The sequence below is a fragment of the Sarcophilus harrisii genome, chromosome 5 (genome assembly GCF_902635505.1).
Source record: "Sarcophilus harrisii chromosome 5, mSarHar1.11, whole genome shotgun sequence".
In the NCBI taxonomy this organism is placed as follows: domain Eukaryota; kingdom Metazoa; phylum Chordata; class Mammalia; order Dasyuromorphia; family Dasyuridae; genus Sarcophilus; species Sarcophilus harrisii.
In genome coordinates, this window is record NC_045430.1 from 262110094 (window position 1) to 262131044 (window position 20951).

The following is a 20951-nucleotide window of genomic DNA, read 5'->3' on the forward strand; positions in this document are numbered from 1 at the left end:
GGGATAAAAAGATGGCCTATCAATTGGAATGAGTTAATAGTTTGTTTCTGACGTAAATTTTATTTAAGGATACATGGAGAAAGAAACTAGCATCCCCACCATAAGTACCCGTGATTGCTCTGCTTGGTCTCTGGACCCATTAGATGTTATGTTTAATAATAGGAGTGTTCTTAACATGTATTGGGACTTCTTTTAGGGTCAAAGAATCTACCTTTTGGAGAGGAATCTATGTGAAGTAAATAGGGAATATAAAAGGGAGTCAATTTGAGCTCAATTCAGTCTAGATAATTTTTAGCTCAAAAAAGTATTTTTAAATACAAGACATGTCCTCAGATTTGGGAGTAATAATACATTCTAGAAAAAGAGATTTTTTTTCTTTTTCTTCCATCCTAAATACCCTTCCTTAGCAATTATGGATATCATTACCCCTAAAAATAGACCATTAATATCAATAATATTCCATTAATCTATTTGCCATAATTTCCTAATTGAAAAAACCTAAAATTTAATTTAAAATTTTTCATAAAGTACCAACACCCACCTCTTTGCCCAGTTTCCATCTCTATAAAGTCTTTATGAGAAGATCCACAAATATATTGAGGGTATACTTACCTGTCGTCAACATAGATCCTATGACAAGGAAGCAGGCAGGTCTTTGAAAGCTATCTAAAGCAGAAAAGAACTTTATAGCTGCATATTGAATATCTTTCAATAGAGCATATTGCTGCCTTAGAGACCCTTCCCCTTCCAACAAGATGTCTTCCTTGTATATGTTAAAAATTAAGCAAGATTCTTTGAAAGATGCAAAAAAAACTTTTGCTCTTTGACTTACTGATTAAGAATATCCAGTGGGCCATGAACGAATGAAACTTGACCAATGTGTTGGCCATCATCCTATACAGCTTCCAGGGCCCCCGTAGACTGGGAGGTCCCTACATTTTCCTAACTGTGGACCACATGGTATGGAAGAATTCAAGTTTTACATTTCAGAGATGCCTAAATAGATTCATACTCAAAGGAATCTCTTTTCATTATCTGCAAAGGACAAACCAAGGAGATGAAGAATGCCTCTTGTCAAGACTGACATACATTTGAATGCATGGTTCATACATCTAGTCTATTAGTGGGAAAATCTTCAAAATACATTGCAAATGGATAATGAACTGGTTCCCTAAGAAATAAAAAGGAGAAAGAAAGAGGTCTGGATTATCTTTGTAAAGATTTACAGTGCTCTTTTTTATTGACCCCAAGGCAAATTGAAAGAACAATACTCATCTTATTGTCTTAATGCCTCATGCCTGCAAAATATGGTAATATTACAGTCTTTGAAAAGAAAACAAAAATGGCAACAAAGGAGTGATGTAAACATATTCCCAATGATTTTCATACAAGAATTGGTACACGGCATCTATAGTTATACATATATATATATATATATATATATATATATATTTCTGCCTTTCTGTCCATTCATCTATATTTCTATCTCCATCCTTCTATTCATTAATCTATTTATCCATCCATCTATTCATCTCTCTATCCATCCATCTATCTATTCATCCATCCATCTATCTATTCACCCACCTATCTATATCTATTCAACCATCTATCTATTCATTCATCTATCCATCCATCTAGCTATCTATCTATCTACCATCTACCTATTACCAGCAAAAGAAGGTGAACTGCTCTGATAATGAGGCAAAAGTAGGAGATAACTGAAGGACACTCTGCATACAGACTTCCTTAATCTAGCTGAGATCTCAAGAGACCTAAAGGATGGCTCCTAATATGTTGAGAAACTATGAAACAGAGGAGTTAAAGCAAGATGTGGACAAGAGATGCATGGGATGCTAAGGCGTGGATCAGTTGCAATCTCTACCATTGAAGGAAAATACCAGCACTGATATGATCATAGATCAATCTCTTCATCACCATTATCATTACCACCACCACCCCCCTCATTATCACCATCATCATCATCATCCCCATCCCCATCATTATGATTACTGTCACCATCACTATCATCTTCATCATATAGTAGCAGTTGGGTGACATTACAATGCATAGAACTCAGGGCTTGGAAGCAGGAAAATCTGAGTTCAAATCTAGCCTCAGATGCTGACTTAGCTGTGTAACCCTAGGCAAGTCACTGTAACTCCCTTCTATAATAATAGCATCTGTCTCTGAAGACTATTATGAGGATCAAATGATCTTTGCAAACATCCCATCCAAGTTCTGTATAAATGCTGGCTATTATCTATGTCCATGCTGATGAATCACTTGATTTTAAGTTATATAAAGGAAAATTAGGATATTCAAAGTCCATTGAAAGGAACAAATGATGAGAAGGACTCTTGTTTTCCTTCATATCAAATCATCAGGGAGGTGTAAGGCTCAAATAAATTAATGTCTTTAACACTTTAAAGTACTTTATAAATGCCCACTGTTGTTGTTAGCTAAAGCTCTCTGAAGTGGAATAGAACAACTCTACTTCAAGAGGTTCATGAAACATAAGAAGAAGGAGGAGGAGAAGAGGAAAAGGAGGAAGAAGAGGAAGAAGATGAGGAGGAAGAAAGAGAAGGAGGAACAAGAGGAGGAGAGAGGAGGAGGAGAAGGAGAAGGAGGAATGAGAGGAGGAAGAGGAGAAAAAGGAGGAGGAGGAGGAGAAAAAGGAGAAGGAGAGAGGAGGAGAAGGAGGAGGAACAAGAGGAGAAGAAGAAGGGGAAGAAAAAGGATAAGGAGAGAGGAGGAGGAGAAGGAGGGAGGAGGAGAAGGGGAAAAAGAATGAAGAAGAGGAGGAAGAGGAGGAGAGAAAAGAAAAAAAGAGAAAGAACTTTATTTTTGTAGCACTCCCTCCATTCCAAGGACTTTACAATTATCCTTTGAACCTCACAGTAACAATGGAGGGGCAACAGCACTTTTGCAGATGGAGCCTGAGGCAGGTAGAGGAACACATACCTAGAAAGTATCTGAGTCGTATTTGAGCTTGGGCCTTCCTGCCTGCAGACTCAGGGCTCTGTCCCATGCTCCCTGATCAATGTTGCATCTCCTCTGACCCATGGGGCACCAGGATAAAGAGCGCTGGACCAGGTGCAGTCACAAGATGGGGTTTTGGTCCTGCCCACACTGCTCAGCCCTGCTCCCACTGAACCACGCTCTCCTTTTCGAGATGACAACAAATGGGCCTGGATTCCCCTTCATGAGAGAGGAGATCCCTGTGACAAGAGCTGGCCAAGGCCCCTGGCGCGTTCCTGTCCGGGGGAAGGCACAGAGAAGGGGGGATGTCTCAGGTGCCTCCTTTTTCCCATTCCTGGTTCTCGGCTGAAAGCCGGAGGGGCGTCAGGAGTCACCAAATGCAGCCCTCTTTGACCTGAGGGTCCAGTGGACAATCGTGGGCCACACCCCACACGTGTCTGAGGCAGGATTTGAAGCCAGGTCTTCTTGACCCCAAGTTGGATCCTCCGTCCACTTTTTCATGTGTTTGGAGAAGGGCAGGAGGTGGGCACTGACCATTTTCTAGTCCAAGTCTTGTAAATTTTTAGCTTTTCTCCTCAAATATATTATTCTGAATGTGATCCATCGGGGACTTTTTTTCCTTAAGTGGACGGTATGCAGTGGATGAAGCAATTGGAGTGAGTGCCTCTCCCTGGAGAGAGAATTCATCACTGTTGTAGAAGATGGTGACATTTTAGAAAGAAACTCAGGGGGAATGGACCGCTTAAAAAATTAGATTTAAACACACTGGCCCGGGATTGATTTTGATTACATTCAGATGGGTACACTGATGGATTAGCAGCCTTACAAATGTTTAGCCCATTTCTCACTCTGCTAATAATCAGAATAATCTAATTTTCAATGTCATTTAATGTACTGCATTCAAGGTTATAATAGATCATCTTTCTAATAAAACCCTGCAATTAGGTAATGAATAATACAGTAAGGCTGGCGTGCAGAGCCCCTTTATTTCCAGCCTCACCCTCGCAGACGGGCATGTGTAGGGACCTTTTTTCTCGGAACATGGTACGTGCTTTAAAAGTCTTGGAATGGATCTCAAGGAGTAGCCCTGGGCGACGTGCTGGACTATAGGAAGCTCTGGAGATAGGGAAACATGAGATTTTTTTTAAAGGAAAAACAAACATTTCTCAAAAGGAAGGTCTAGGTTTGAGCCTTTTTAATATCTATTATCTCTGTACCTGCAAAAATAAGTGGTGACTTGTCAAGGTATGTATTGGATTTCTCTAATAATTGTTGCTTCTCTCTCCACTCCATTTTTTATTTACATCCCCTCGAGAAATACTGTATTTCAGTTCTAAATATTTTTTCCAATATCCATTAAAATCCCAGCTGCCATTACTGATTTTTCAGCCGAAGCCACGAGATATCCAGTTTTCAGCAGGTTTTTCTCGTAACCCGATCCTTAACCGATGATATTTACTCTGATATTTCCTTATGGCTCCATCCACGAAGGAAATAATTATGGGGCTAATGTTTATTGCTGCTATTATTTCATATATGTCAGAATCTCTTATCTGTGAGTCTCGACTCATTAATGGCACGTGGTTTAGAGATGCTACATATGGTATTTACCTACTATAAGACCTGACAACAGTTACTCAGCCACTCATCCGCTCGGGGAGGGAAGGGTACGTGATCACTCATGCAAGCCTTGGGATCTAATGGAGGGAGGAAATCAGAACAAGGCGGCTTTATGAGGGAATAGTTTCCGGATGGACTGAACTCTGTTCAGCTCTACATCCATTAATTAATTTGGGTTAAATGACTTGCTTATGGTCACATAGCTAGTAAGTGACAAGTATCTGTGCCTGAATTTGAACTTGGCTCCTCTTGACTCCAGGGCCAATGCTTTATCCACTGCACCATCTAGCTTCCCCATTTTTATATTTATTAAGAAAACTATTGTGCTAATTTATCTTCTTGCCAGAAGATCTTTCCATTGTCTTTCTGAGGATACAGTCAATCAATCAACATTTATTAAGTCTCTACTGTGTACCAGGCGACTATGCTAAGTCCTTGGAATGCAAAGAGAAGCAGAGACAGCCCCTGCCCTCAAGAGCTTACAGTCTATTGAAGGAGACAACATGCAAAAATACACAAAAAAATTACATTTGTGTACATTTTGTGCATTTATGGGTATATACATATATACACATATACGTAGATTTTGGTTCCTGTTCATTTGTTTCAGCCATGTCCAGTTCTTCATAATCCCATTTGGGATTTTATTAGCAAAAAATTCTAGAGGGGTTTTCCATTTCCTTTTCCAGTTCATTTTACAGATGAGGAAACTGAGGCAAACAGCTAAATGACTTGTTCAAGGTCACACAGTTAATAAGTGTCTGGGGTCAGGTTTGAATTCATAAAGATGAGTCTTCCTAATTCTAGGCCCAGTACTTTATCTAGTGCACCACCTATAGCCCTATATGTATGTATGTATACATACATATACACATATATGTATACTATACCTACAAGTGTGTATATATATACACACACATTCATGCAAATACATACATGAACATATAAAAACACATTATACATGTATATACATGCACACACTATGCGTGCATATATACATATATGTATACACACAAATATATACACATACACATGTCTACATACACATTCATACAAATATATGTACATACATATATACAGATATATGCATGCTTATGCACAAATATATGTACACATACACATACATACACACAAATATGTACACATACATATACACACATATATAGGTGCACATATAGACATATACATATGCATTCACACAAATATATATACATACACACACACAGGAGTAATAAGAAATAATTAGCAGAAGGAAGGCACTAGAATGAAAAGAAGTAGGGAAAATTTTCCTGTAAAAGGTGAGCTTCAAGGACCAAAAAAAAAGTCGGTCTTTGTCCTCAGGGAGCTTGTAGTTCACTGGGAAATTATGACGGTAAATGATAACAGTAGCTAAAATCAAACTTCACATGTATCCTTTCATTTGCTACAACTTTATAATAAAGTAGGTGCCGTTAGCCTCATTTTACAGATGAGGAAGCTGAGGCTCAAAGAAGTTCGGTGGTTGGCTCAAGCTCTATCGAAAGAAGAATCTGAGGCAGAATTTGAATTCAGGGCTTTGAGATTCCTGCTCCCGCTCCTTTCTCCAGTATGTCCCCCCGGGCTCATAATATATTTGTTATATGGTAGAATAGAATCTGCTGTAGTAGAATATAATATACCCTAACATAAAGTAATAATAATCTGTGCAAAGTTAGGAAAGAGAGATTATTTTTGGAGAGGGAAGCTCATAGAGCACTGTGCCAAAGGAACAGGATTATGGAACTGAGCCCGGGCAGAAGAGGAGGATCTTAAGAGACTGGAGTGAAGACCGGCGGCCATTCTAAATCCCTGGGACGGCTTGGAAGAAGGTGAACCCTGAGAAGGAAGAGGAGGAGGAGGAGGAGGAGGAAGAGGAGGAGGAGGAAGGCTGCGTTCAGGAAGAGCTGAGTCCGTGGGGCTGGAAAGTCAAGTGTGCAAAAGAATGGGATTTAAAATAAGCCAGGAAAGGGAGGTTGGACTCAGAATGTTAAGGATGATAGTAATAATAACAATGACAGGTGACATTTACAATGTGTCAAACACTGCGTTCAACACATTATAATTATTATTTAATTTGATCATCACAACCACCCTTGGAGATAGGTATTGCTGTTACCTCCATTTTACAGATTGGGAAACTGAGGGAAGCAGAGGCTAAGTAGCTTGCCTAGGGTCACCTAGATGACAAGTGTCTGAGATGGGATATTCAGGTCTTTCTGACCCTAGGCCTGGCTTTTACCCCGTGTACCACCTCACAGCCATGATGCTTCAAAAAATATGTAAAGAAGCAATGCTGAGGGGCAGCTGGGTGGCGCAGTGGATAGCGCACCAGCCCAGAAGTCAGGAGGACCCGAGTTCAAATCAAATCTAGCCTCAGACACTTAATACTTCCTAGCTGTGTAACCCTGGGCAAGTCACTTAACCCCAACTGCCTCAGCAAAAAAAGAGAAAAAAAGAAAAAGAAAAAGAAACAAGGGCTGGCAATAGTTATAAGTGAAATTTAACAAGATTAAATACGAAGTCCCTCTTTAAGACTCCAAAAATCAATTCTCAAAGTGCAAGATGAGATGAATGAAATATTTTACATAATTTCCTGGGGCTGTCTCGACACTTCCAGATCAGGACTCAGAGTTCCACAGGTGGGGTGACCTTACTCTCGTCATATATCCCCATTACAATCCCAGTGTCTCTGGATTCTGGGCCCTATTTTAAGTAGTTCATGTGCAAATGACCTGAAGATCCTATTGGGTTTGGTAAGAACCATTAATTAGCCAGATAGAGCTCAACCAAATGGAACACTTTATACCTTACACTACTGTGGTCCCTGAAATTGTGAGTGTGGAGAAGTCTGTAACCTATGCAGATTGCAGCCCATTCTCACCTTCTTCAGTATCCTCCCGGACCTGAAATATTGAAAGGAACAAAGGAAGGCGTCCCTCGTGCATTGGGTACCTGATACCAGAATTCAGAGTCATACAGGATCTTCCTCTGCCTCCATTTGTGGAGGGCTCGCCATCCATCCATTCAGGGGCTCCTTCCATTGCCATTCAATATTGGAGAAAAACCATTATCTTGTAAATTCTAATTCTATTTATTCCCGCACGGGATGGGGTCTTTAGGTACAGAATCTCTTTTCCACTGAGACGACCAGCACCGATGCTTTGCCCGGTACTGGGCAGGTGCTGAGCTCCTCGCGGCGTCTGGAGGCATTGAAGCTTTCGCTTAAAGAGTAGCGGCTCCTGACTGTGAGCCCTTTTCAGGGCTGAGATTCTGTGTGAATGTTGTGCTTCGGCTCCGGGTTGGACCAGGAGGCCCCCAGGGCTTTCCCTCTGGGATGCTTTGATTTAGTATCAGACTTTGAGAAGGGTAAATCCTTTGGGCCTATCGTGACTGAAGTTCCCAGAATGCAATGCCATCAAGGAAAGGCAAATGCTGGCCGGCCTCTAGTTAATCACTGAAGGACGTTATTTTGTCGGAAACCTTGGAGCGGGTGAGAGTTCTCGGGCCGTGGCCGGGAGGGGAATACCAGGCCGGGGGCTCAGGCAGCTTCTCACAGGCGATGGGGCACTTGAGGAACTGTTCCATGATTGTCATTCACGTCAGGGGAAGGCTCAGCGGGGTTCCCCTGGCTCCCTAATTTTCCTATAGGTCAGGAATCAAGGTGGGGCTGTGAGGAGGCTGGAGTACCAGAGAAGCAGCAGGAATCCGGGTCACGAGGCCCGGCCCCTTTGCTAAGTGAGAGAGCAGCCGGATCACCCCGTGATTGAACGCGACAGCCTCCGGAGAGGCCCGGCCTCGGTGCAATTTCCTGAATCCTGCCAGACGGTCCTGGCGAGGAGGGCCGTGGGGTCGGAGGGAAGGGCAGCGGCCTGTAAAACTGATGAGAACACTGTTCCAGCTCCGGCTTCAGGCCGGCGGTCCTTGAGGGGAAAGTTCTCGCGCAGTGGGTCGGGGAGAGCTGCGGGGTCTCGGGGAGAGCTGCGGGCCCTCATCCCGGGGAGCTCGGAGTTAAGTGGAAGAGACTTCTCTGGAAGGAGACAAAGTCCTCCTCTCCGGGGCAGGTTAGGTCAACCTGACCTCCCGGCTGCATCTCTGCCGTTTCCAGGACGGTGAGCTCCACCTCAAGTGCACCAGGCCGGGAGAAGGCCTTGGCGGACCGGACCGGCCCTCGTGGTTTCCCCATTTAGACCTTCGGGAGGATCCATTCTCACCACGCCAGAGGGATTTTTTAATAGACTGCATACATTTCCTGGTCGGGTTTTTTTTTAAAGATTTCTATGGCTGTGAGTCACACAATTCAGGAAATACCTTCCAACTCCTGCCTTGCCAATTACACGGGGTCGAGCGAGGCTGGGCGAAGAGGAACCCATAAAAAATAGAAATGGGGAAGAACTGGAAGGATTTCGTCCTGCGGGGGAAAGACATTTATTTTGCTCTTGTCTAAATGTATTCTGGAAACAATTATGTAAATGTGACACACACGCATTCTGCCCTCCTGGGGGAGCTTTCCAGCTGATGAGATTCTCCTTGACCTTTAATTGAATGGGTGTAACCCCTTCGTTCTGTCAAATTACGCTCGGGATCATACGTTTGAGCCGGAGGAGGCCTTAGAGACCCCCTGCCCAGCCCCCTCACTTTAGGAAACTAAGACCTAGAAAGTGGGACGGGGATTTAAACGCTGACCTTAGGAGTTGCTCCGGAGAGCCCCGCGTGTGTAGAGTTTCTCCCGTACAACAGACGAAGCGGAGTTTCTGCCATAGTTTGGGCCGACAGAAGAGAAATACTCTGAGCTCCTAAGAGGGGAGACTGAGGATTTGGGATTCTGGCCTGTCTGATGGATGGGGGTATAGTATATGGAGGGCATATATGCTATGCATATATAATTATAATATATTGTATTATATAATATATATACTGTGTATGCACACACACACATATATTATAATGTGTAGTGGAAAGAATCCTAGATGGGTCATCAGGAAGATCTGGCTTCAAATCCTGCCTCCAACTAGCCATGTCATCTTGGACAGGTTATTTGTCTCCTTTGAGGCCCAGTCTTCTTGCCTGCACAGCAGGGACCAAAAAGTCCCTCCCTCACACTGTGGTTGAGATGATCAGATAATGAATTGATTTGCCAAACCTTCAAGTGCTGTATAATCAGTTGTTCTGCTTGGCTCCTGATGGAAACTGCCTTACTTTTCGATGGGCGCAGGCATCCTCCCTGTTCTAGGTCCCTAGTGAGGAAATCCCTCTCCCAGTGAAGACCAGAGCCCACTTTGAACACAGACTAACTCTTAATGCAGGCCTTATGATGTGATCAGCCAGCGTCACACAGCCAGTGCGGGACAGAGGACAGCTTGAAGCTAGGTCTTTCTGGCCCTAGAAGTTCAGAGATTGCCCTTCTCCCCTCTGTGGGCTGCCTCCTCTTACCTATCCACTGCTCTCTCTCTTGAACCGACTGTTCTTACCAGGTCCTGTCGCCATCCTCTCCCGTACATCCTGCCCTTCCCCTGTTCTCAGACAAAGGCCATCTGCCTTCGTCTGCCTTTGTCATCCAGCCATCGGCTGTTAATGGAGGATTCCCCACTGTTCCCCTCCCAGGATCCTTGTGAGCGGGGGTGTCTTGTGTCTAAGTGTTCATAAGATCATAAGAAGAATTCAGTTAACATTCATTAAGCACCTACTATGTGCCAAGTGCTGTGCTAAGAGACAAAAGACATCCCTGCCCTCAAAGAGTCTGCAATCTAATGGGGGCCAAGGATGGAGGGATAAAGCATGCAAACAAATATATACAAAGCAAGCTGTATTCAGGATGCTGAAAGGGATCATAGAGGTCATCAAATCCAACTTCCTGGTTTTACAAATGAGGCAAGTAAGATTTCTAAAGCTTAAGTGACTTATCCAGGATCTCACAGTTTGCCAGGTCCAGTGCCCTCTCCCCACTAGGCCGTTGTCTCCCTCCTTGAGTTTTCCCAGAGCTCTAACATCCCATCTTCTTTTGCCCCCTTCCCTGTGCTCACCGATGTCCCCGCCCCTAGTCGAGTATAAACTTGTTGAGAGCACACAGCTGGGTCCTTTAAAAAAGAATAACTTTATATTTCCTATGTCTCACGTAGTTGTTCCTGGTTGATTAATAGTAGAATAATAGAAGCTGATTAAGAAAATATTTGTTGAATTGCATTGTAAACTCCTCGTGGCAAGGGCCACATTTGTGCTTTCTCTTCTCTCTTCTCTTTGTGAGACCACGTGCAATAAATATTAATAATGGGTACAGGGAGAACGGCGGCTTTCCTAGGGAGAGCCCAGGGTCATCAACTCTAGTTTATCTCAGCTGTTTTTGTCTTCAAGGTCAGGATAGCCTAGGAGCAGGGCCTATATTTCAGAAATACCTGGGAGGAGAACTTTTTCCATCCCAAAACTAGGCTTCGGGAGAGCCAGTTACTGACCCAGGAAGGTCTGGGTTTGAATCTTGCTTTTGACTTACTGGTTGTATGTTCTTGGGCAGATCATTTAACTAAGCTCTCAGGGCTCCGCGTTATTCTCTGAATGGCAATTGCAGAGAAAAAAAATGACAAAGGTTATTTCTTTACCTAGGAGTTTCCTCTGCCATCGAAATCTTAATTTGGTCCAGGCTTTGGGGAAGTAGGGAGCGAGAGGGAATGAAGAGGAAGGCTACCAGAGGGAATATCAGAGAGGAAAATAGAATTAAGAGAAATAATGTCAGAGAGACAGAGAGAGACAATGGCAGAGAGATGGAGGGAGAGTCAGGAAGCTCAGAGGAAGAGAGAATGTCACAAGAATCGAGTCACGGGGGAAAAACAATCTGAGAATAGTTCACATGTGCCTGTGTAGGTGTGTGCACGTGTGTGTGTCTGTGCCTTCTCAGAATTTGTGACCTTTCGGATCGAGCCCCTGGGAATGGAGATTTTGTTTTCTGTTTATTTCGAGCCTCTGCATATGGCCATGAGCTATATAGGGACTGGTGATGATTCAATCATTTCCTTTCCAGTGAATCCCCAGAGAATGAATACCTGGGAATTAAAGCTCTATATGCCAGCAGCAGCAGGAGCTGCCAGGTCAGTGGGAGTCCATCATTCTTCACGGACAGGATTGTTTTGGGTCCTTCCGCTCTCCTGCGATGACTGATGAGCTGGACAGGAGCCCGGCAGGATTTGCCACGGCCCGGACAAACGTTCCCACGTGCGGCGGCTGACTCGGAGTTCAGGGTTTGCTTTGTCCACCGTTCCCTTTTTAGCACTGGAAATGGCAGCTTTGAGCTAAAGACCGGAGACTTCTGCCCAGATGCCAACATCTGGGGGAATGGAGGACGCGTCCTCTCCGCTCCCCAAGCTCCAGCTGCCCAGATAACTACCCTGACCCCACCCCGGCTCCCTTGCCAGTCTCCATGTTGTTAACTTTCACATCTTAGGGGTGTCTTGGCTATATTTTATTTTACATACACATATAAATATATAAACATATATATATATATGTGTATATAGATAGATAGATAGATGGTAGAAACCATGGATCGGGGTCCAACCATGCTCAGCATCAGCTACGGAAAATTAACCCCGGAGCTAGAGCTCAGGCTCACAGAATAGTCTCTCCCCTTCTCGGCCTCCCAACCTCAGTTAATGTAACCCTAGTCTCCCTGTCTCTGTGTTCCTCTGCTCTCCTTTTCCAGATCCTGCTCTGGAAAGAGCCATTCTCTGTTATGGGGCAAGATCTGAGGACTTAAGGGTCAGAGGAGCTCACTTCTAACATTTCAGGGCATCAGTCAACAGATTTCGGGGGGTCCGTGAGCTTGGATGGAAGATTTCAACTTGATTATCACTTTCTGTTAACTGAAATTGAACAATTCCTTCAATTGTGAACATAGACCCCTAGCCACTGTTTTTTTTTTTTTTTTGCTTTCTTTTTTTTAATGAAATCTGTTTAATGGTGTACATGGGTATAGCGATTCTGTTCTAGCTATTCCTTTAAAAAAGGGCATATCCCTCACTGAAATATGATTTTTTTGAGTGGAAAAGTACATTGTCTGGGGACTGTGTGTTGCACTTCTTCGAAGGGGTTCAGGATCCTTTATTTCTGAGATAGGAATAAAACTCTCAGGACAAGCTTCCATCAGTTGCATCATCAGAATCTTATCGTTTCCTTCTTCCTATCTTAGAGATTGACAAAGCATATGAGGAAATAAAGAGTCCCCTGTCCCACTGTCCCTACACAAGCTCTTAAAGTCCAAATCATTTTTAGTTTATGTTTATTTGAATCAGGTGGAATCATTTTTTCCTAGATACTTAAGACCTCCAAAATCTGTCAGTCAAGAAGGTTGAGAGGATTAAGGTCAATGTAATGTTTTCTCCTTCTACTGAAACTGTTCCAAATGGTTAATGATTTTTTTTTCTTAAAGTATATGATATACACAGAAAAAAAAGAGTCAGTGGACTAATTTATGAGCCTGTCAAAGGGGTAGCCATGACCCCAAAAAGATTAGGAGCCCCTGATCTGCAGCAGTCCTCCCCGGGGACATCCTACCTCTTCCCAAACCCGTGAAACCTCTTTTTGTGGGTCCAGAAAGATTAGGGAATAAGTACCCTGATGAATTCAATATCTGAGTCATAGAAAGTGATCCCATTTATCTCATGTGTGTGTCTTATACTGATTTTCACTGAATAAGAATTCAGTAGAGATCAATATGAATACTAAAACTACTGAACAAATTAGTCTTTAATTTGAAGATTGAAAGCTTCTTTCGGCCTTTCGGGGTCATCACTATAAATATCTATTTCATTGTCCAGAGCGTAAAAGAAATCTGTGGCCCTTGGCGTTTCGGTGCTGTTGGGACTTGTGTGTAAACTGAAGCTGCTCTCCATTTTGTTTTGGACAAAGTGGAAAAGATAGGATTTCTCATCATGCCCTCTCTCACTTTCCGCCTGTGTGAGCTTGGCGAGCCACTTCGCTTTTCTGGTCATCAGTTTCTACACTTATAAATCAAAGGATTTAGAGCTAGAAGGGACGTTTAGAGGTCATTGACTCACATCTTTCCTTTTCACAGATGAGGAAACTGAGGCTAATGGGAGTGAATGACTTGCTAGGGTCATATAACAGTCAATGTTGGAGGCAGGATTCAAACTCAGAACTTTCTGCATCTTAATTCCCCCATTTTATCCCCTGTAATCTGCTACCTCAATGGAGATGTTCGGGATGATCTCCAAGGTCCCTCCCAGCTCTGTGTCAGCGGTGATTTTGTAAAGGAAATGGCACACGTGGATGCAAACACTCAGGGATGTGTCTGCCCTCTGATACAGGTGTTTAAACCTGACTTTGAGAGAGGTTAAGCGGGCCAATGAGCCATGAAACCTCACAGCACTAAAGAATTAAAAATGAGCCGCACTCAGGGACTCACAGCGGGTGTGAGTGACCAGTAGCACGTTATGGAGAAGGAGCAGGACCCAGAGAGGTCTGTTATGAGGAATGTCAAGTCAGAAACCCTGGAGGGCTGGAGGGCTGGTCACAGAGAGGGTAGAAGGGTCCCGGACTCCTCTGGAATCCTGGTGAGGAGGCTCTACCACACGGCGGGTGTACCCCAGTGCTGTCTCTGGGAGGATGAGGGTGAGAGTCCAATGTGAAGAATAGAGGAGCGGGATTGAGGTCAGGAAGTTGGTGCCATGAAATGCGTATTACTGAATTTCTATATCTACCTCTACTTTTTTCTTTCTTTCTTTCTTTTCTTTTTTCTTTTTCCTTCCTTCCTTCTTTCTTTCCTTCTTTCCTTCTTTCTTTTTTCTTTTCTTTCCTTCCTTCTTTCTTTTTCTTTCTTCTTTCTTTCTTTCTTTCTTTCTTTCTTTCTTTCTTTCTTTCTTTCTTTCTTTCTCTCTCTCACACACATATACATATTTTATACACACACATACACACATACAGGAAAGCTCAGAGGGGGGATCCAGTTAATAGGGGGGGTTTGAGAGCCAAAGAGAGCATTTTGTATTTGATAATGAAAGACTTTGTCTTTTCTCTCAAGGACGTTATAAAAACAACTTCCCTTAATAGTTTTTAGGACAAAGGGACATGGGTGATCATTACAACAAGACAAACTCAGGAGAGATGGGAAGATTTTTTATCACCTGGTCTAGCTGAAAATGCCATTCGGGGCACACTCCAGAGCAGAATCCCCCATTAGACTTTCCAGATCCCTTGACTGTTTGTCCTTTCCATCCTATTGCCAAAATTTCTTTTGCATTTAAATTGTACAAATATTACTCTACTCATCTGTATATATGTTGTTGTTTCCCTCCAATAAGCTTCTTGAAGAAGGCAGGGCCTCTTATTTTGTATATTTTTGTTCCCAGTATGACCCGTCACATAGTAGGTACTTAATCACGCTGGTTGCCTTGAACTGAAAGTGTTTATGGAATTTCTGTTCCTTGACTCAGTTTAATTAAACTAGTATTTATTGCTCACCTACTAAGCACAAACCCTCCCCACCAGGCCAGTTCCCCACCCTTGGAGCATTTCCCTTTCTCTGATTGGTGACTCTTAGGAGTTCAGAAAGACCTCAAGAAAAAAATCTGATTTTTGTTGTTTGTTCTGACAAAAAGAGGCAGGCCCCGAGAGGAGGGAGGCTGGGGCAGGGTGGCTGAGCTCAGCGCGAGAGGACGGCGTCCCGGCCCCGGTTCCAGCTGCTGGCTCCTCCGGGAAGAGCTCGGACTGGGACTTTCATCCTATGGATGCCCAGCCTGGAGGCTACCAGGATTTTTCTCTTTGTTGCCTGTGAAGGACTTGAGGGCCAGGTTTTCCTTTGATTAAAAAAATCTTGAGTTCTAAGAAGAAAAATCCCCGACTTCCCCTCTTTCTGGCGCCCTCGGAAAAGGTGTTTGTGCCGGCATCCTCTGGACACTCGGACCGGATCAGGGAGAGCCCCAGTCTGGCCTCCTTCGGGGATTAGACTTTCACATCAAGGTGCCTGGGGGTCTGTGCGTCGGGTGCGTCTGTGCCAGAGATGCTTTTATTACGGTCATTTCATTTACAGCATGATATGGGACCATCAATAATGTCGCCCAATCTGATGTGTAGCGCTTGGACCTTTGCCGAGGTATGGGCCTTTACAGAGCCCCTTCCAGACTCTCTGCCGGGGGTTATTACTCCCTGGGTATTTCTGAGGGTGGCACTCTTGACACTCTGTGTCTGTGTCTCTGTCTGTTTCTCTCTCTTTTCCTCTTTCGCTGTCTCTGTATGTCTGTCTCTGTCTCTTTGTCTCTTCTTTCTCTGTCTCTGTGTCTCTATCTCTGTCTCTCTCTCTCTCTGCCTTTTTGTGTCTCTGTCTCTGTCTCTGTCTCTGTCTCTGCCTTTTCCCCTCTTCCCACCATTTCTGAAGCTTCAGAAATTCAGACATCAGATGGATTAACTTGAGTGTCTTACAAAAGGGTGCATTGGGGAAGGGTTTTAATTGAGAAAGGACCTTTAGGGACACTGAGTTTCCACCCCCTCATTTTGCTGCTGAGCAGAGAAGTGACTCAGTCTCATCCTGGGGATCAGAGCCAGGGTCCAGATTTAAATCTAGATCTTCTCCCTCCCAGCTCCGAATTCCTTCCACTTCATAGTCAATAAGCAAGCACTTATTCCATGTCAGGACCGGAATTCAGGTCTTCCTGACTGAGACCCATCCTCAGAGTCCACAGTCTGGACCTTGCTACTTCTCATTATCAATGTCATCGTTCTTCACAACCAGGGATATGCTCAAACCCCAATGTCCCCAGCGAGCTATTGAGTAGAGAGAGAAGTATCTGGGTCCCTGGCTTTGAGTCCTGGCTTCTGCACTTACTGGGGGGTCAAGCCCAAGCCGCCCAATTCTGGGCCACAGCTACAAATGAGGGAGCAGGACCGGGAAAGAGCCATGTTTGTGTGAGCAACCTCATTGGCTGGTTGCCACAGCGCTGTTGTATCGGGGATGGTAGATGGGAAAAATCACTAGCTGGGGCACCCGCCACCTTTCTGCCAGGAAAATCTGCTTAAATATCTACCAGTGACAGTCTTGAAAGAGCAAATAATATGAGGGCCGGCCGCTCGGCCTGAGAGAAGCTGTTTAGAAGCACCTTGAGGGAAGGGATTACTTCCTTTTTTTCCTTGTAGCTCGAGTTGCCCAGCATAGGGATATATATGTATACACACATAAACATACATATATATGTAAAGGGAAAGAGACAAATATTGATATAACATAAATATAATCATACATATACATGTATATGTATAGATGTGCATGTATTTCCTTTATATACATACATGTATATGTACAGATATATTTTATTTATATATATAAATATATACATATGTACATGCATAGATGTATTTCATTATATACACACATATATGTATATAATACATATTTATATAATGTATATAATATTTATATATGTATACATATAGATGTATGTATTTCACTTATATAGATACGTGCATATGTACATATATATATATATACATATATACATACATATACATACATACACACACCCTTTAGTTGGGGGCTTTTGAAGGGAAGGCTGTCTCCACAATGACCGGGACAGGATGAATTCTGGGTGATCCCGCTGTTCCCCAGAGATCTGTACACACACACATTTATATATATATATATATGTACATACACATACACACACACACTTGATATATATATCTATATATATATATCTAAATAGATATATAGATATAGATGTGTATATATATATATATATATATATATATATATATATATATATATAAATACACCCTCACGTGATTAAAAACTTCCAGTACATTTGTGGAAGTATCTTTAAAAAGTGTTTCTTTAAAGGAAGTGTTGGGGAACGCTACCATCGAATGGGTAACCTCTAAACTGCCTCCTCTCTTGTTTTCAGCTGTCAGAAATGATAAGAATAAAAAGAAGAAAGAGCCTTCGAAGCAGGAATTCACAGAAAGCTATGAGATGACAGCAGAATTGGATGATCTCACCGAAAAAATCAGGAAAGCTCACCAGGAAACCTTCCCATCGCTCTGCCAGCTGGGGAAATACACCACGGTAAGGCCCGCGGGTACTGGTGGGCTGGGGTGGGGGGTTTCCATCATGGTAAGAAGCCAGAGCAATACGCCATAGGAAGAACTACAGGTAGGAGAAAAATACTGGCTCATGCTTTCTGCCAGCCATCCCTCCATTGGACACGGGCTTCCCACCAGAGGAATCCCATCAAATGACAAGCACTCTATGGAGTTGGTGGGTGCTGGGCTCAGAGGGACCCTTCCCCAATTCTGTCCTGTAAGCAATTGTGAAATAGTCACAGAACAGAGACAGACAAAAAGGAAAGTCCCTGCCCTCAAAGAGCTCCTAGCATACACACTGCTGGGGATAATGGGCGGAGGAGAGTGTGCACACAGGTAAGTAAAGGCAAAATGTCCATGGAGTTCTCCTTCAGGGTTTTACCCCTCACCACTTACTCACACTTTCTAGTTTCAGCTAGTGCTCATGAGCCTCCACTGGTGTGTTTCCCATTAAAAATCAAGTAGAAAACAATTCCTTCTCTAATTTTATAAAATAAATACAAGTTTAAAAAAGTAAAAAATAAAATAAATACAAGTAATTACAGGAGAGGAGAAGAATGAACAAACAGGGGAATCAAGGCAGATCTCTTGAAGGGACTTCCCTAGGGATTCTAAGAAGTGAGAAGACAGGGCAGGGAAGTGGGGGTAATTCCAAGCTAAGGCATCTCAGCCAGTCTGTGGAAGAGTCTGAGATTTGAAAGCCAAAGAGATTTTCCATAATCTATTGTCTGCTATTTATTGCCTGAGTGACTCTGGGAAGGTGACTTTCTCTTACTGGACCTCTGATCCTTCATCTACAAAAGGAGAGAGGGTAGACTGAAGGATATTAAAAAGTTAAGCACATTTAATGGAGTATTTTAAGATTTGCAAAGCATTTTACATCTGGTATCTCACCTGATCCTCCCAATAATCTGGTTGGTTGCTGTTCATTTCAGTGAGGGGGACCCTCCCGCCGCCTCCTAAGGGAGCCCCTTCCACATTTGAACAATTCTTTTTGGACTTCCTTGGGAAGCAGTGCATGGATTTCTCATCCAAAAATATAATGAATATGTCAATATTACTTTGTTTCAAGAGGAAATAATCTTATTCTGAGAGCTCTGCAATGCTCGGGCGGGGAAGGAAGCTTGAAATACTTTATTTAAAAAGTCACTTGCTTCTGTCACACTCGAGTTAAAGTCTTTCTCTTGCCTCCATGTACCTGGGCCTTTTAAGTCCTATTGTCTGTCATCCATCTTGTGATTTCTCTCCCAGCCTGGGAATTTTTTTTTTACTGAGTAACTGAGTAAATTTTACTGAGTAAATGCCGAAGTGCAAATCAGAGGGTCACCGCCAGGAACTTGGGGGCTACCTGGTCCAACCGCCTCATTTAACAAGAGTATGGAGCTGAGATCCCAGGAGGGCAAGAAATCTTCCTGTGTAGCAAGTGACTGATCAGGGACTTGAACTCAGATCCTCTTACTTCCAAATTCAACCTTCTTATCACCATCCCACCGCAGGGATCTCTGTGACTCCATGATTCTCCATGACTCTCAGCCCTTTGAAGCAGATTCCAAGAAATCAGTTTGTTTGGAAATTAGAGAAGAACGTAGGTAACATCCTCCTAGAAGGGGAATTGTAAGCATGAGCTTACTTCTCCTTTGAAACTGAGACTAGTCTCTGGTACTTGGGGTGTGGATGAGAGATCTTGGGCAAAATTGGGGGTTTATTTGATTTGACTGGACATATTTTGTTTTTGTCCCTTTTCAATGAAAGGGAGAAAAATATGTATTTTTTATTAAAAAATAAAATTTAATTAAAAAGTAAAATAAGATTTAGGGTAGAATGGTCTATTTGAGGAGATATTCTATAAAGGGAAGGGAAGAAGGGGAAAGGACGCTCTCCACAGTGTCCTTTGCTGTTAGAAAGCTCCTTTTTGCTTCTGGTAGACTCAACTCTAGATGCATCCATAGGCTTTATGAGTCACGGCAGGGGGCAGACCTCATTCTCTCCCCCATGCCCTGGGTAGACGGCTACACTCAGGACTTGCCAACAGCCAGCGGGTCCCAGGAAGAAAAATTCTCAAACTCACATCCCAGGATGATGGGTCTTGTGGGGAGACAGAGGGTAAAGTGGGAACCTGGACAGCAGCTCTTTGGAGCCCTAACCTGGCTTAACTCCTGAAGGTCAGAACACCAGAATCAGGATTATGGCAGAGATGTTGAGTTTGTGACTTGGAAAATGTGTGGCCCCAGAAATGAGGAAATGGGGGCCAAGACACGAATTGGCTCGTTTGAGGTCCCAATGTTCACTGGGTCCCAGTTGCTAGACTTTGGGGTGTTGCCTGGAGAATAAGCAGGTGCCCCTGCTGCTTCTCTGGAGGTATCACCCATCCTTGGCAGAGTCCAGTTCACGCCTTTGCAAACCCTGGATGGTGGGTCCTCAACAAGCCCCAGCCCCAAAGAGCTAGCACTCTGGGTTTGAAACAGACTACTCAGGGGCAGACAGGTTGTATTCCTGGCTAATTTTTATGAACTTCTCAAAGAGGTTCCCTCTTACTCATGGCAAGTTGATGTACTGAGGTCCCAAGCACATGAGGCTAAATAGTAATTGGACTATACTCTACTAATATCTATGCTTGGAGAAAGAATGGCCCCCGCCCACTCTCTGTGCAAGTCCTGATGTGTTGTATAGGAAGTGACGATTTTGGTGGGTGGAGGCACAGGGGCACTGGTCTCATGGCTTCGGATCTGGTTAGCTTCTTGACTCAGTTGCACACATTGTTATTGCCGATTCCCTTCTACCTCCGATCTTTCTTCATCTCTACTAAGAATAAAGATTGACGATTTTCCCCTAACCTGAATTCCTGACTCCGACTGATTTTAAAATACGCCGTCTTCACACTTCCTGGGCTCCCGGCAGCTTTCATCTTGGAAACCTGCTAATCCTTATGGGCATATGTTGCCCTCTCCAAGGCTCATGAATTTGAGATGCGGAGATCCAAGGAGTCTTCAAGTCACTTAGAAAAGTGGTGCCCAGCTGAATCATGGCACTCTCAAGGGAACATTAGGAGAAATGGATTCAGGAAATGGGGGGAAAGCCATTTGAGTTAGGGTAGTCACTGGGCTAGTAGATTTTACCATTTTAGAAATTTAATACTTGCTACTTTCATTGGAGGGAGAGGGGACCAGAGAAAGCATATGAAGGCATTGGGTGAAGGGTCAGCCGATAATTTAGCATCCGATCCTAGCTTGATTCTTGATAGATTCCTACCAGACTGTCAT

At 43.4% G+C, this 20951-nt stretch overlaps 1 protein-coding gene across 2 annotated transcripts in view; it reads left to right on the forward strand.

Annotated features, from left to right (window-relative positions):
• The window catches only part of RARB (retinoic acid receptor beta), a 157556-nt gene that overhangs the window by 114765 nt on the left and 21840 nt on the right, over positions 1 to 20951 (forward strand). For both annotated transcript variants that reach the window (XM_031940374.1, XM_003772032.4), the window contains exon 4: positions 17514 to 17674. In XM_031940374.1, the coding sequence (XP_031796234.1) occupies positions 17514 to 17674 (161 nt within the window). The remainder of the gene's footprint in view (positions 1 to 17513; positions 17675 to 20951) is intronic.